The sequence below is a fragment of the Oncorhynchus tshawytscha genome, linkage group LG08, assembly GCF_018296145.1.
Source record: "Oncorhynchus tshawytscha isolate Ot180627B linkage group LG08, Otsh_v2.0, whole genome shotgun sequence".
NCBI classification, from domain to species: Eukaryota; Metazoa; Chordata; class Actinopteri; order Salmoniformes; family Salmonidae; genus Oncorhynchus; species Oncorhynchus tshawytscha.
Window position 1 is genome coordinate 25160101 of NC_056436.1, and position 11692 is coordinate 25171792.

General features: G+C 42.3%; 1 protein-coding gene across 2 annotated transcripts in view; it reads right to left on the minus strand.

Annotated features, from left to right (window-relative positions):
* The window catches only part of LOC112246818 (glutamyl aminopeptidase), a 30461-nt gene extending 29033 nt beyond the window's left edge, over positions 1 to 1428 (minus strand). Inside the window, exon 1 of one of the 2 annotated variants that reach the window (XM_024415370.2) lies at positions 398 to 1428. In XM_024415370.2, the coding sequence (XP_024271138.1) occupies positions 398 to 1032 (635 nt within the window). In that variant the 5' untranslated portion in view covers positions 1033 to 1428. The remainder of the gene's footprint in view (positions 1 to 397) is intronic. The other variant, XM_024415369.2, reaches the window with a different exon arrangement.
* Between the last annotated feature and the right edge of the window lie 10264 nt (positions 1429 to 11692).

Consider the following 11692-nt stretch of genomic DNA (forward strand, 5'->3'; position numbering starts at 1 on the left):
CACACACACACACACACACACACTCAGTGGTCAACACTCAGATTACAACTTGTAAACTTGTTCCCAAAAGGACATTTTCCTTAAAGAAATTTGGCTGAGGATCTGTCTGAAGTTGTGCAGATTTTCTTCCCTCTCCCACATTTTACATCTGAGTCATGGTTATAGATCTATTAAAATGGGTACAAAGTAGCATATACAGCACACATAACACTGAGCATGAGGGATTTAGTTACATTGAAACCATTCTCATGCATTTATTAATTTCGGTCTTCATAAATATTGTCTTCCCCTAACTGGTGGATGGTTAAATTTTTGAAAAATTATATTACATCAGAGTCAAACAAAAACTGAAATACACCCAATCTATTACCAAACATTCATGCCTCCAATGACTTACTTGATGGCTCCGTTCTCTGTGTAGGTGACTCTGTAGAAGCCCACCAGAGATCCATTGAGCCAGCCTTGAAAGTCCAGGCTGAGAATGTACACCTCACTGAGCTTGGTGGCCACAAGCTCCTCTGCCGCTTCGACTACCACATACTCCTGTGGTTTGAACTCAAAGCAACCCTTGATGGCCACGGTGACCTCCCTCTGAGCCTGTGGGGTTTTCAGGACGAGCCTGGGGACTGCACTGATGAACGTCTCTCGGATGTGGAGCCACAGGTGCCTCGTGGGTCGGCTCACCTCCAGGTGCACGGACACGCTCCCCGTGTAGAGGTCAGTGGTCAGGTCAGGCTCCAGATGGAGATCATAATGCACTGGCTTCACGTAATCTGGCAGCCGGAAATTCTTCCAGTCCCCGTCAGTGTTGTTGGAGGGTTTGCAGGGCCCCCTGTCAGCTGGTGGGGGGGTGGGCTTGGGGGTTTCCTCTGTGGGGGCCGGGTCAGCCAGGGTACTGTCCGGCCGCGTGAGGCCCACCCCCAGCCCAACAGCAATGGCCGACACCACCACTACCGCACAGATGAGGGCCACATGCTTTCCGCGGATGAAGTAGCGCTTCTCCTCCTTTTCAAAGTCCATGCTTTCAACCATGGTGCCCAGCTTGGTGGCGCAAGACCATACGCTGTGGTCTCAGATATCCTCTGAATCCCCTACAGGAAGAATAACGTGGGAGAAAACAGCTGTTTCCAGATCAGATTTCCAGTGGGTTGCAGCAGAAGCAGAGCACAAAGCCAAACTGATTTAAAACTGACTGCAGATCAGTTTCTTGGAGAGCTTGATAAGAGGACCCTAGAGTTCAAGCACATCTAAGAGGAAAAACTATTGGTCTGAGTTGATCCAAGCTCTGTCTGCCTGTCACCGAGCGCAGGGCAGCCTGTGGGAGGTGGAGAGAGGTTAACTGGAGTGGTGAAGAGGAGGGTTGCGGAGGGGGAGTCTACAACACAACAGAGAGAAGGACTCCCACACACTGGAGGCAAGCCTTATAAACTAGACAGAAAACTCAGTGCACCGCTATGCATACCCTGTTGGGGTTAAACTTCTATCATTCCCTGTTAATCAACAACAGGGAAGCCAAAGTCATGTTTCAGTTGGGTTTGTCTCTCTCCCCCAGAGGGTGCGTTTCTGGTGGGGGAAGATTCTACCTCACTTTTAAAAACACGTCTCCTGCGCCACTAGGGGTGCTAAAACCCTAGACCACTTTTACCCACAGAAGCGTATATAAAAAAGGCCCTCAGCCATCCTCCCTTTTGTAAATCTAGAATAACTCTATTCTCCTGCTTCCTGTTTACAAACAAAACAACTCAAACAGGAAGTACCAGCTCAATACGGAAGTGGTCCGATGAAGTAGAAGTGAGGCTACAAGACTGTTTTGCTAGTACAGACTGGGATATGTTCCAGGATTCATCCAATAGCATTGAGAAGTTTACCACATCAGTCACGGGCTTCATCAATAAGTGCATAGATGTCGTCCCCAGAGTGACTATAAGAACGTATCCAAATTCAATATCCGTGCTGGGCTAAAGGCTAGAGCTACCACTTACAAGGTGGGACACAGATACATACAGGAAAGCCTGCTACGACCGCCGACGAGACATCGAAAATGCAAAAGGAAAATATAGTAGGAAGGTGGAATCCTATTACACCAGCTGCGAAGCTCATCATACCTGTGATGCAGAACTCCCAAACGAGCTAAAAGCCTTCTATGCTCACTTCGAGGAATACAACAATGAGTCTTGGGTGAAAGCCCCTGTTGTTCCGGATGGCTGTGATCTCTCTCTGTGGCCGATGTGAGTAAAACTTTTAAACAGGTTAACACACGTCGCTGGGCCAGACGGAATACCGGGCCGCATTCTCAACGCATGCGCAGACTAGCTGGCAAGTGTCTCCACGGACATTTTCAATCTCTCCTTGACACAGTCTGTAATCCCAACATGTTTTAAGCTGCCCACCATTGTTCCTGTTCCCAAGAACTCCAAGGTAACCTGACTAAATGATTCTCCCTGCGATCACTCACATCTGTAATGATGTGCTTTAAAAAAGGCTGGTCATAACACACATCAACACCATCATCCCAGACACCCTGGACCCACTCCAATTCGCATACTGTGCGAGCAGATCCACAGATGATGCAATCTCAATTGCTTTTCAAACTGCCCTCTCCCACCTGGACAAGAGGGGAAATAACTGTGAGAATGCTGTTCATACACTACAGCTCAGCGTTCAACACCATAGTCCCCTGCAAACTCATCACCAACCTGGGACTGAACACCTCCCTCCGGTACTGGATCCTGGATTTCCTGACGGGAAATCTAAAGCTAACCCTCAACACGGGGGCCCCTCAAGGGTGTGTGCTTAGTACCATCCTGTACTCCCTGTTCACCCACGACTGCGTGGCCACACACACACACGACTCCAACACCATCAAGTTTGCTGGCGAAACTACGGCGGTGAGACAACCTACAGGGAGGTCAGAAACTTGGCAGTGTGGTGCCATGACAATGACCTCTCCCTCAACGTAGTAAGACCAAGGAGCTGGACTACAGGGAAAAGAGGGAAGAGCACACCTCTATCCACATAGATGGAGCTGTAGTGGAGCAGGTTGAGAGCTTTAGGTTCCTTGGCGTCCACATCACTAAGGAGTTAACATGGTCCACATACACACCTGCACAGTCGTGAAGGCACGACGGCACCTCTTGCCCCTCAAGAGGCTTGAAAGATTTGGCATGGGCCCTCATATCCTCAAAAGGTCTACAGCTGCACCATCGCGAGCATCTTGACTGACTGCACCACCTCTTGGTATGGCAAATACACCACCCTCGACCGTAAAGCGCTACAGAGGGTGGCGCGGACAGCCTAGTGCATCATTGGGGCTGAGCTCCCTGCCATCCAGGACTTCTAAATCAGGCAGTGTCAGAGGAAGGGCCAAACAAATTGCCACAGCCTCCAGCCATAGAGCGTTCACTCTGCTACTTTCCAGCAAACGGTACAGAAGTTTCGGCTCTCAGACCAACAGTCTTTGAGACAGCTTCTGACTCCTAAATAGTTAGTTTGGGTAACCATCAATTATCTGCACTGATCCTAACTTGCACTGACTCTATGCACATTCACAAGAAAACACACAAACACTCTCACACATTCAACCACTAAATCATTATCTATCCTGATGCCTAGTACCTTAACCCTGCCTTCATGTACATACAGTGCATTCGGAAAGTATTCAGACCCCTTGAATTTTTACACATTTTGTTACGTTACAGCCTTATTCAAAAATAGATTCATTAAATAGTTTCTTTCCCCCTCAATCTACACACAATACCCCATAATGACAAAGCAAACAAAGGTTTAGATGTTTTTTCAAAATGTATAAAAAAATGAAATGATACATTTAGATAAGCATTCGGACCCTTTACGCAGTACTTTGTTGAAGCACCTTTAGCAGCGATTACAGACTTGAGTCTTCTTGGGTATTTGACGCTACAAGTTTGGCACACCTGTACTTGGGGAGTTTCTCCCATTCTTCTCTGCAGATCATATCAAGCGCTGTCAGGTTGGATGTGGAGCATCACTGCACAAATATTTTCAAATCTCTCCACAGATGTTCAATTAGGTTCAAGTCCGGGGTTTGGCTTGGCCACTCAAGAACAGAGACTTATCCCGAAGCCACTCCTGTGTTGTCTTGGCTGTGTGCTTAGGGTCATTGTCCTGTTGGAAGGTGAACCGTCGCCCCAGTCTGAGGTCCTGAGTGCTCTGGAGCAGGTTTTCATCAAGGATCTCTCTGTACATTGCTCCGTTCATCTTTCTCTCAATCCTGACTAGTATCCCAGTTCCTGCCACTGAAAAACCTCCCCACAGCATGCTGCTGCCACCTCCATGATTCACTGCAGGGATGGTGCCAGGGTTCCTTCAGACGTGACGCTTGGCATTCAGGCCTAAGAGTTCAATCTTGGTTTCATCAGACCAGAGAATCTTGCTTCTCATGGTCTGAGAGTCTTTTAGGTGCCTTTTGGCAAACTCCAAGCGGGCTGACATGTGCCTTTTACTGGGGAGTGGCTTCCGTCTGGCCACGCTACCATAAAGGCCTGATTGGTGGAGTGCTGCAGAGATGGTCGTCTTTCTGGAAGGTTCTCTCATCTCCACAGACGAACTTTAGAACTCTGACAGAGTGAATATCGTGTTCTTTGTCACCTCCCTGACCAAAGCCCTTCTCCCCCGATTTTCTCTGAGCTCTTCGGACAATTCCTTCAACCTCACGGCTTGTTTATTTCTCTGACATGCACTGTCAACTGTGCGACCTTATAGACAGATGTGCCTTTCCAAATCATGTCCAATCAATTTAATTTACCACAGGTGGAGTCCAATCAAGTTGTAGAAACATCTAAGCTCAAATTCAAGTCTCATGCAAAGGGTCTGAATATTTATGTAAATGTGATATTTCAGTTTTTTTATTTTTAATACATTTGCTAAATATTCTAAAAACCCGTTTTTGCTGTGTCGTGTGTAGATGAAAAAAAAAGGTAATCAATTTTCGAATAAGGCTGTAACGTAACAAAATGTGGAAAATTGAACAGGTCTGAATACTTTCTGAATGTACTGCATCTCAAATAACTGAACATTGATCTTGTACTGATACTCCCTGTATATAGCTCCATTGTTGTGTATTTTATTCCTCGTCTTAAAATTATAATAAAAAAAGGTAAAATAGTAACTCTGCATCATTGTGAAGGGCTCGTAAGCAAGCATTTCACGGTTAAGTCTATACCCGTTGTATTTTTGACGAATGTGACAAATAAAATGTGATTCTCTGGCATTTTGTATGAACAGGTTTAAATCTAATCAAACAGCTCACTCCAGCAAACAAACAAAACACATAACAGCTAGGCCTAACTCCAGCAGAAAAACACCAACTGTAGACTAGAGAAATACATGTTCAAGTAGTTTATTTACAGGTATTAAAAGAAATGCAAAAGAAGTTATTCTCATATTTGCTCTCTCACACAGTACATAGATCCATAAATAGAACAATAACAAAATGGCAAGCCACAGCCCCTAATGGAATACTTCAACTTTAGGAACAGTTGGGTAAACATGACCATAGCTACCCAGCAAAGTTGTGAAACTATAACTGTTTGTGTGGAGTAAAACAAAGATCTTACTGTCTCAAATGGCCACAATTCAATCGGACTGGATAAACAGTGCTGGGACCTCTGAGTTGCCATGAACCCCAGAGGATCCTATGGTCTACTGAGACACACTGGACAATCACAGACCATTCTGAGCTAAGATGTATTAATGGTTTCCTTTGGCTTTAGCTGGAACAAATAGATGTTGGCATGAATATATACATTGCCTTCAGAAAGTATTCATACCCCTTGACTTGTTCCACATTTTGTTGTGTTACAGCCTCAATTAAAATGGATTAAGTTGATTTCTTCCCACACCCATCTACACACAATATCCCATAATAACAAAGTGAAAACATGGTTAATTTCTTGAAAATGACAACAAAATATTACATTTGCGTAGTGGCATACAGCAGTAGAGTAGAGACACACATGGGGAACAGTTTTTATTGCCTAGGGTCGGGGAAAAACGTGTCCTTTTAAAAATGCATTTCATGAAATTCATGTCATTTTACATGACTGGAGACTGACAGAATCTTTTTTAATAGAGCACACATTTTTGAAATGGCAGGCTACTTTGACTTACCGAGATCAATAAAAAAATGATCTCGTCTTAAATCCATCAATAGCCTAGGCTTAGGTGTATAGAGACACATATTGTAATTATAGTCCTAAAAATGCTTTCCAGTTTCATTGACTCACCCAATGATGCGCAGCTCCCTCACTGTTGATGGCCGAGGTGCTTGTGCCAAAAGCCTCTCTTTTGCAAAACAATATTTGGAAGTTGATAAAATATTTTGGTAGCCTACTGCATAGTCTTCACTTTTCAACAGTAGCCATTTGCTTTCAAACCTGTGTTTACCCTAGATTTGTATTTGAAATATTGCGAAATGCCTGTTTCCTCAGCATGCTGTTTTTTCACTGACAGATTTGCCATGTGTAGGCTATTCCCAGTGGTGTAAAGTACTTAAGTAAAAATACTTAACCTCTCTAGGGTATGTGGGACGATGGCGTCCCACCTGGCCAACATCCAGTGAGATTGCAGAGCGCCAAATTCAAATACAGAAATACTCATTATAAAAATTCAGAAAAGATACAACGATTTTACATAGGTTTAAAGATTAACTTCTTGTGAAACCAACCACGGTGTCAGATTTTTAAAATGCTTTACGGCGAAAGCATACCTTATGATTATTTGAGAACATCGCCCAGCAGACAGACAAATCATTACAAACAGTAACCAGCCAAGTAGAAGAGTTACACAAGTCAGAAATAGTGATAAATTAATCACTTACCTTTGATGATCTTCATATGGTTGCACTCAGAAGACATCCATTTATTCAATAAATGTTCCTTTTGTTCGATAGTCTCTCTTTATATCTAAAAACCTTTTGTTCACGCGTTTTCTTCAGGAATCCACAGGCTCAAACTCTGTCACAACAGGCAGACAAAAAAATCCAAATTGTATCCGTAAAGTTCATAGAAACATGTCAAACGATGTTCATATTCAATCCTCAGGTTGTTTTTAGCCTAAATAATCGATAATATTTCAACCGGACATTAATGTCGTCAATATAAAAGGTAAACAGCCAGGTCGCAATTGTGAATGAGAACTTCTCAACTTGCCTACCTGGTTAAATAAAGGTGAAATAAACAAGAAAGGCACTCTCGGTCGCTCGCATGAAAAAGCTCTCCGACACTGCAGGGTCCACTCATTCAGACTGCTCTTACTCCCTCATTTTTCAGAATACAAGCCTGAAACCATTTCTAAAGACTGTTGACATTAGTGGAAGGCACAGGAACTGCAAATTGAGTCCTAAGTCAATGGATACTGTAATGGCATCCTACTTCCTACTTCTCAGGTTTTTGCCTGCCAAAACAGTTCTGTTATACTCAGACACTATTTTAACAGTTTTGGAAACATTAGAGTGTTTTCGATCCAAATCTACCAATTATATGCATTTCCTATCTTCTGGGCCTGAGTAGAAGGCAGTTTAATTTGGGCACACTTTTCATCCAAAATTCCAAATGCTACCCCCTACCATAGAGAAGTTAAGTGGTTTGGAGAGTTTTTGTACTTTACTATATATTTTTTTGAACTTTTACTTCACTACATTCCTAAAGAAAATTGTTTTTTACTCCATACATTTTCCCTGACACCCAAAAGTAGTTACATTTTGAATGCTAAGCAGGACAGGAAAATTGTGTAATTCACTCACTTCAAGACAACATCCCGGTCATCCCTACTGCCTCTGATCTGGCAGACTCACTAAATACACGCTTAATATTTGTAAATTATGTCTGTGTCTGAGTGTTGAGGCGTGCCCCTGGCTATACATAAATTAAACAAAATAAGAAAATGGTGCCGTCTGGTTTGCTTAATAAGGAATTTGAAATGGTTTATACTTTTAATCCTTGTGTATTTTAGCAATTACATTTACTTGTAATACTTAAGTATATTTAAAACCAAATACTTTTACTCAAGAAGGATTTTACTGGGTGACTTTCACTTGAGTCATTTTCTCAACATATTTTTACTTTTACTCAAGTATGACAATTTGGGGACTTTTCCTATTCCTTGTTATTGGGCTACAATCCACAGCTAGGCTATTTTCTAAAAGAAGCTATTGATCCACTGTAGCTAAATTATAGGCCTTCTCAGAGTGTAGTAGGCTATTCTGAATCATCTAAAGGTTTCAAATTCAAATCCCCGAGCTGACAAGGTACAAAATCTGTTGTTCTGCCCTTGAACAGGCAGTTAACCCACTGTTCCTAGGCCATCATTGAAAATAAGAATTTGTTCTTAACTGACTTGCCTAGTAAAATAAAGGTAAAATAAAAAATGTTAAAAAATAAACATTTCTGAACAGACAATTTTTCAGGGGTGCTGTAGTTCCTTCAGAACCCTTCACACGGCTATGCTTCTATAAGAAAATGAATTATGAAGTGCAATGCCATAGAGATGAGTTGCAAGCTGATGTCTATCCGAGCAGAGAGGACGAGAGATCATAGAAAGTGAATCTCATTCTAGTTATGTGAGATACTGGCGCGCATCTCACACAGCCACGGCCAAGCGTTGGTCTCAAACATAGCTTACAATGTTGCACAAAACATAAACCAGGGTCGGTCCAACCCAAATCAACTGTTAGAATATTAGGCCCGGGCTGAGAATCTACTTTTTCACAAAGTTTTTTTGTGGGGGCAGGAGAATTAACCATGAGGCAACTCAAATTAACTTTGATCGCTTTTATTATTTTGCAAAAAGTGACAATTATTTCTCATGCCATGAGAGGTACTGGATCCAGCCAAATACATTTCGGAGAGGTCCCGGCTCAAATTAAGCACTGGTCAATACATGTTAGAGTCATCTTTGGCAGTGATACAAGCTGTGAGTCTATCTGGGCAAGTCTAAGAGCTTTGCACACCTGGATTATACAATCTTTGAACATTATTCTTTTAAATTCTTCAAGCTCTGACAAGTTGGTTGTTGATCATTGCTAGACAGACATTTAAGACGATTTAAGTTTAAACTGTAACTCGGCCACTCAGGAACATTCAATGTCGTCTTGGTAAGTGTCTGTTGGAAAGCAGACTGAACCCGATTGTGCTATAGGAGTTTGCCTGTGCTTAGCTCTATTTGGTTTCTTTTTATCCCCCAAAAACTCCCTAGTCCTTGCCGATGACAAGAATACCCATAACATGATGTAGCCACCACCATGCTTGAAAATATGAAGAGTGATCCACCCTAAGTTCTTCTAATCACAGCCAATAAACTCTGTTTGAAATACACCATTGGCCTCGTGGTGAATCCCTGAGCAGTTTCCTTCCTCTCCGGCAACGAAGTTAGGAAGGATGCCTGTATATTTGTAGTGACTATTGATACACCATCCAAAGTATAATTAATAATGCTCAAAGGGATATTCAATGTCTGCTTTTTCTTTTTTTACCCATCTACCAATAGGTGCCCTTTGTGAGGCATTTGGATAACCTCCCTGGTCTTTGTGTCTTGAACCCGTGTTTGCAATTGACTACGCAACTGAAGGACCTTACAGATAACTGTATCTGTGGGGTACAGAGATTAGGTAGTCAGTCAAAAAGAATGTTAAACACTTGTGCTCAGAGTGAGTGCATGCAATTTATTATGCAACTGATTTAGCAAATTTTTACTCCTGACCTTGACTACTTATTGATTCAAGACATTTCAGCTTTTCATTTGAATTAATTTGTTAAAAAATTTTTTTAAAAAAAGTTAAGCATAAATCCACTTTGACATTGAGGTATTGTGTGTAGGCCAGTGACACAATCTCAATGTAATCAATTTAAATTCAGGCTGTAACAACTAAATATGGAAAAAGTCAAAGCAAGGCATTGTACATGAAGTGTTATGAGATTCAAAACGTTCACCTTGTTGGAACATCTGTCCTTCTAATCAGAGCTTTCACAGATAAGTGGGTGATACACATTCACTCACCTTCAATCTCTCTAAAGACGTTAAAAAAAACAGATCTGGAGAAAAAAAAAGAGAAAACATGAAAGAATACATCACACCCCCCATTGTAATCGTTGTCACTCAAAGAGCATTACAGTATCTTACACTACATGTCTCTGGGGCACCTTCTGCTGGCCTATGATCATCTTCTTTTAAAGGGTTGATTGTTGGTGAAGACGATGGAGTGGTAGAGTGGTTTTTGCGTTTGGGTATGTAAAATAAGTAAAATTTGTGTGTGATGTAGGGCACACAAAATGTAGTTTTTATATACCTAATAAAATTCTAAAGTTCAATGTGTTGCCAACACATTTTCAACTCTAACACTAAATAGCAAATGTTCCTACTCTGGTCTTGGCACGTGGGCTTAAGCCAACAGCTTGCAGATACAGTACGGGTAGGCTGGTCTACATGAGATTATTATGGATAATATAATATTTGTCAAACGACAATCAACCATCGATCCTCATGTCACCAGATCCTGTGAAGACCATAACTTATTTAATCTATAGCCTAATAAACTGCATGCTTTCCTAAATCGTAGTGGGAGGACCACACACCATATCATTGCGTGACTCCAAGTTTACTTTGATATGATGGTTATATTAATATTCGGGCATAAAGGCATTTCCACTGCCAATTTATAAAATTGTACCGGCATTTCCTGTTTCCATCAGCCCAGTTGTGACTTTTTTCATGAGTCAGGTAGAAATGGTTAGAAGGAAACCTGGTTATATACATATAATTATGTAACTTAAAATTTGATCTTATGTCACACAGCCTTATCTAATCTAAGTAATTTTACAGACTTCATCATTGGCAAGATAGATTTGTTGATATCACACAACAGGACACTTGAATTACACTCTAACAATTGCACAAAAATAACTTTAACTTAAAACTAAGGTTCTATCTGAAAAAAGATGATTCCAAGATAACTGGCTTTAAAGTTCTGAATCCTCATTGTTTTGAATGGTGCTACATTTTTTAAAATCTTGCATTCTTTTTAGCTTAAGAACATAGGGGCATTTTCAAACCACGCCTCCAAATATTCACATGAGCCACCGCCTCTACATTATAACGTAGCTGAGCTTGGTGTGGGCTGGCCCGTGTTGGGCTCGGTGTGGGCTGGCCCGTGTTGGGCTCGGTGTGGGCTTGTTGTAGGCTAGACTGTTTTGGGTGTGTTGTGGGCTTGCCCATGTTAGGCTAATACCCACATGGGGCCAGTAGGGTCATGTTTGCTGGGTATTTACCTGTGTTGTATATGGAGGTTCCAGCTGCTTTAGTCCAGGTGGGAAGCGGAGGTGAGAAGAGCATCACGTTGCTGCCCAGTGGGAGGTGACCGGGGTGGCTGAGGGCTGAATAGAGGGCCTCTGGTACGGCAACAGGTCAGCCTCTATTAGGGAAGCCCCCAGATGGGAGGCAGACCCTCCGCTATGGCTACAGGTCAGGAGCTGGTCCATCAGAACCACAGGGATCCCCTGGGATTTGGAGTGGGCCAGCAGCATGGAGATCTGGAAGTCGCACTGCCACACATTGTCATGGAGACAGAGAAAAGCGAGGCCGTTTGGCCTAGTTTTGAAAAGAAGTGAAATGGGGAACATGTCCTATAACACATGCAAGTTTTACTTGAAAGTTTGAGATC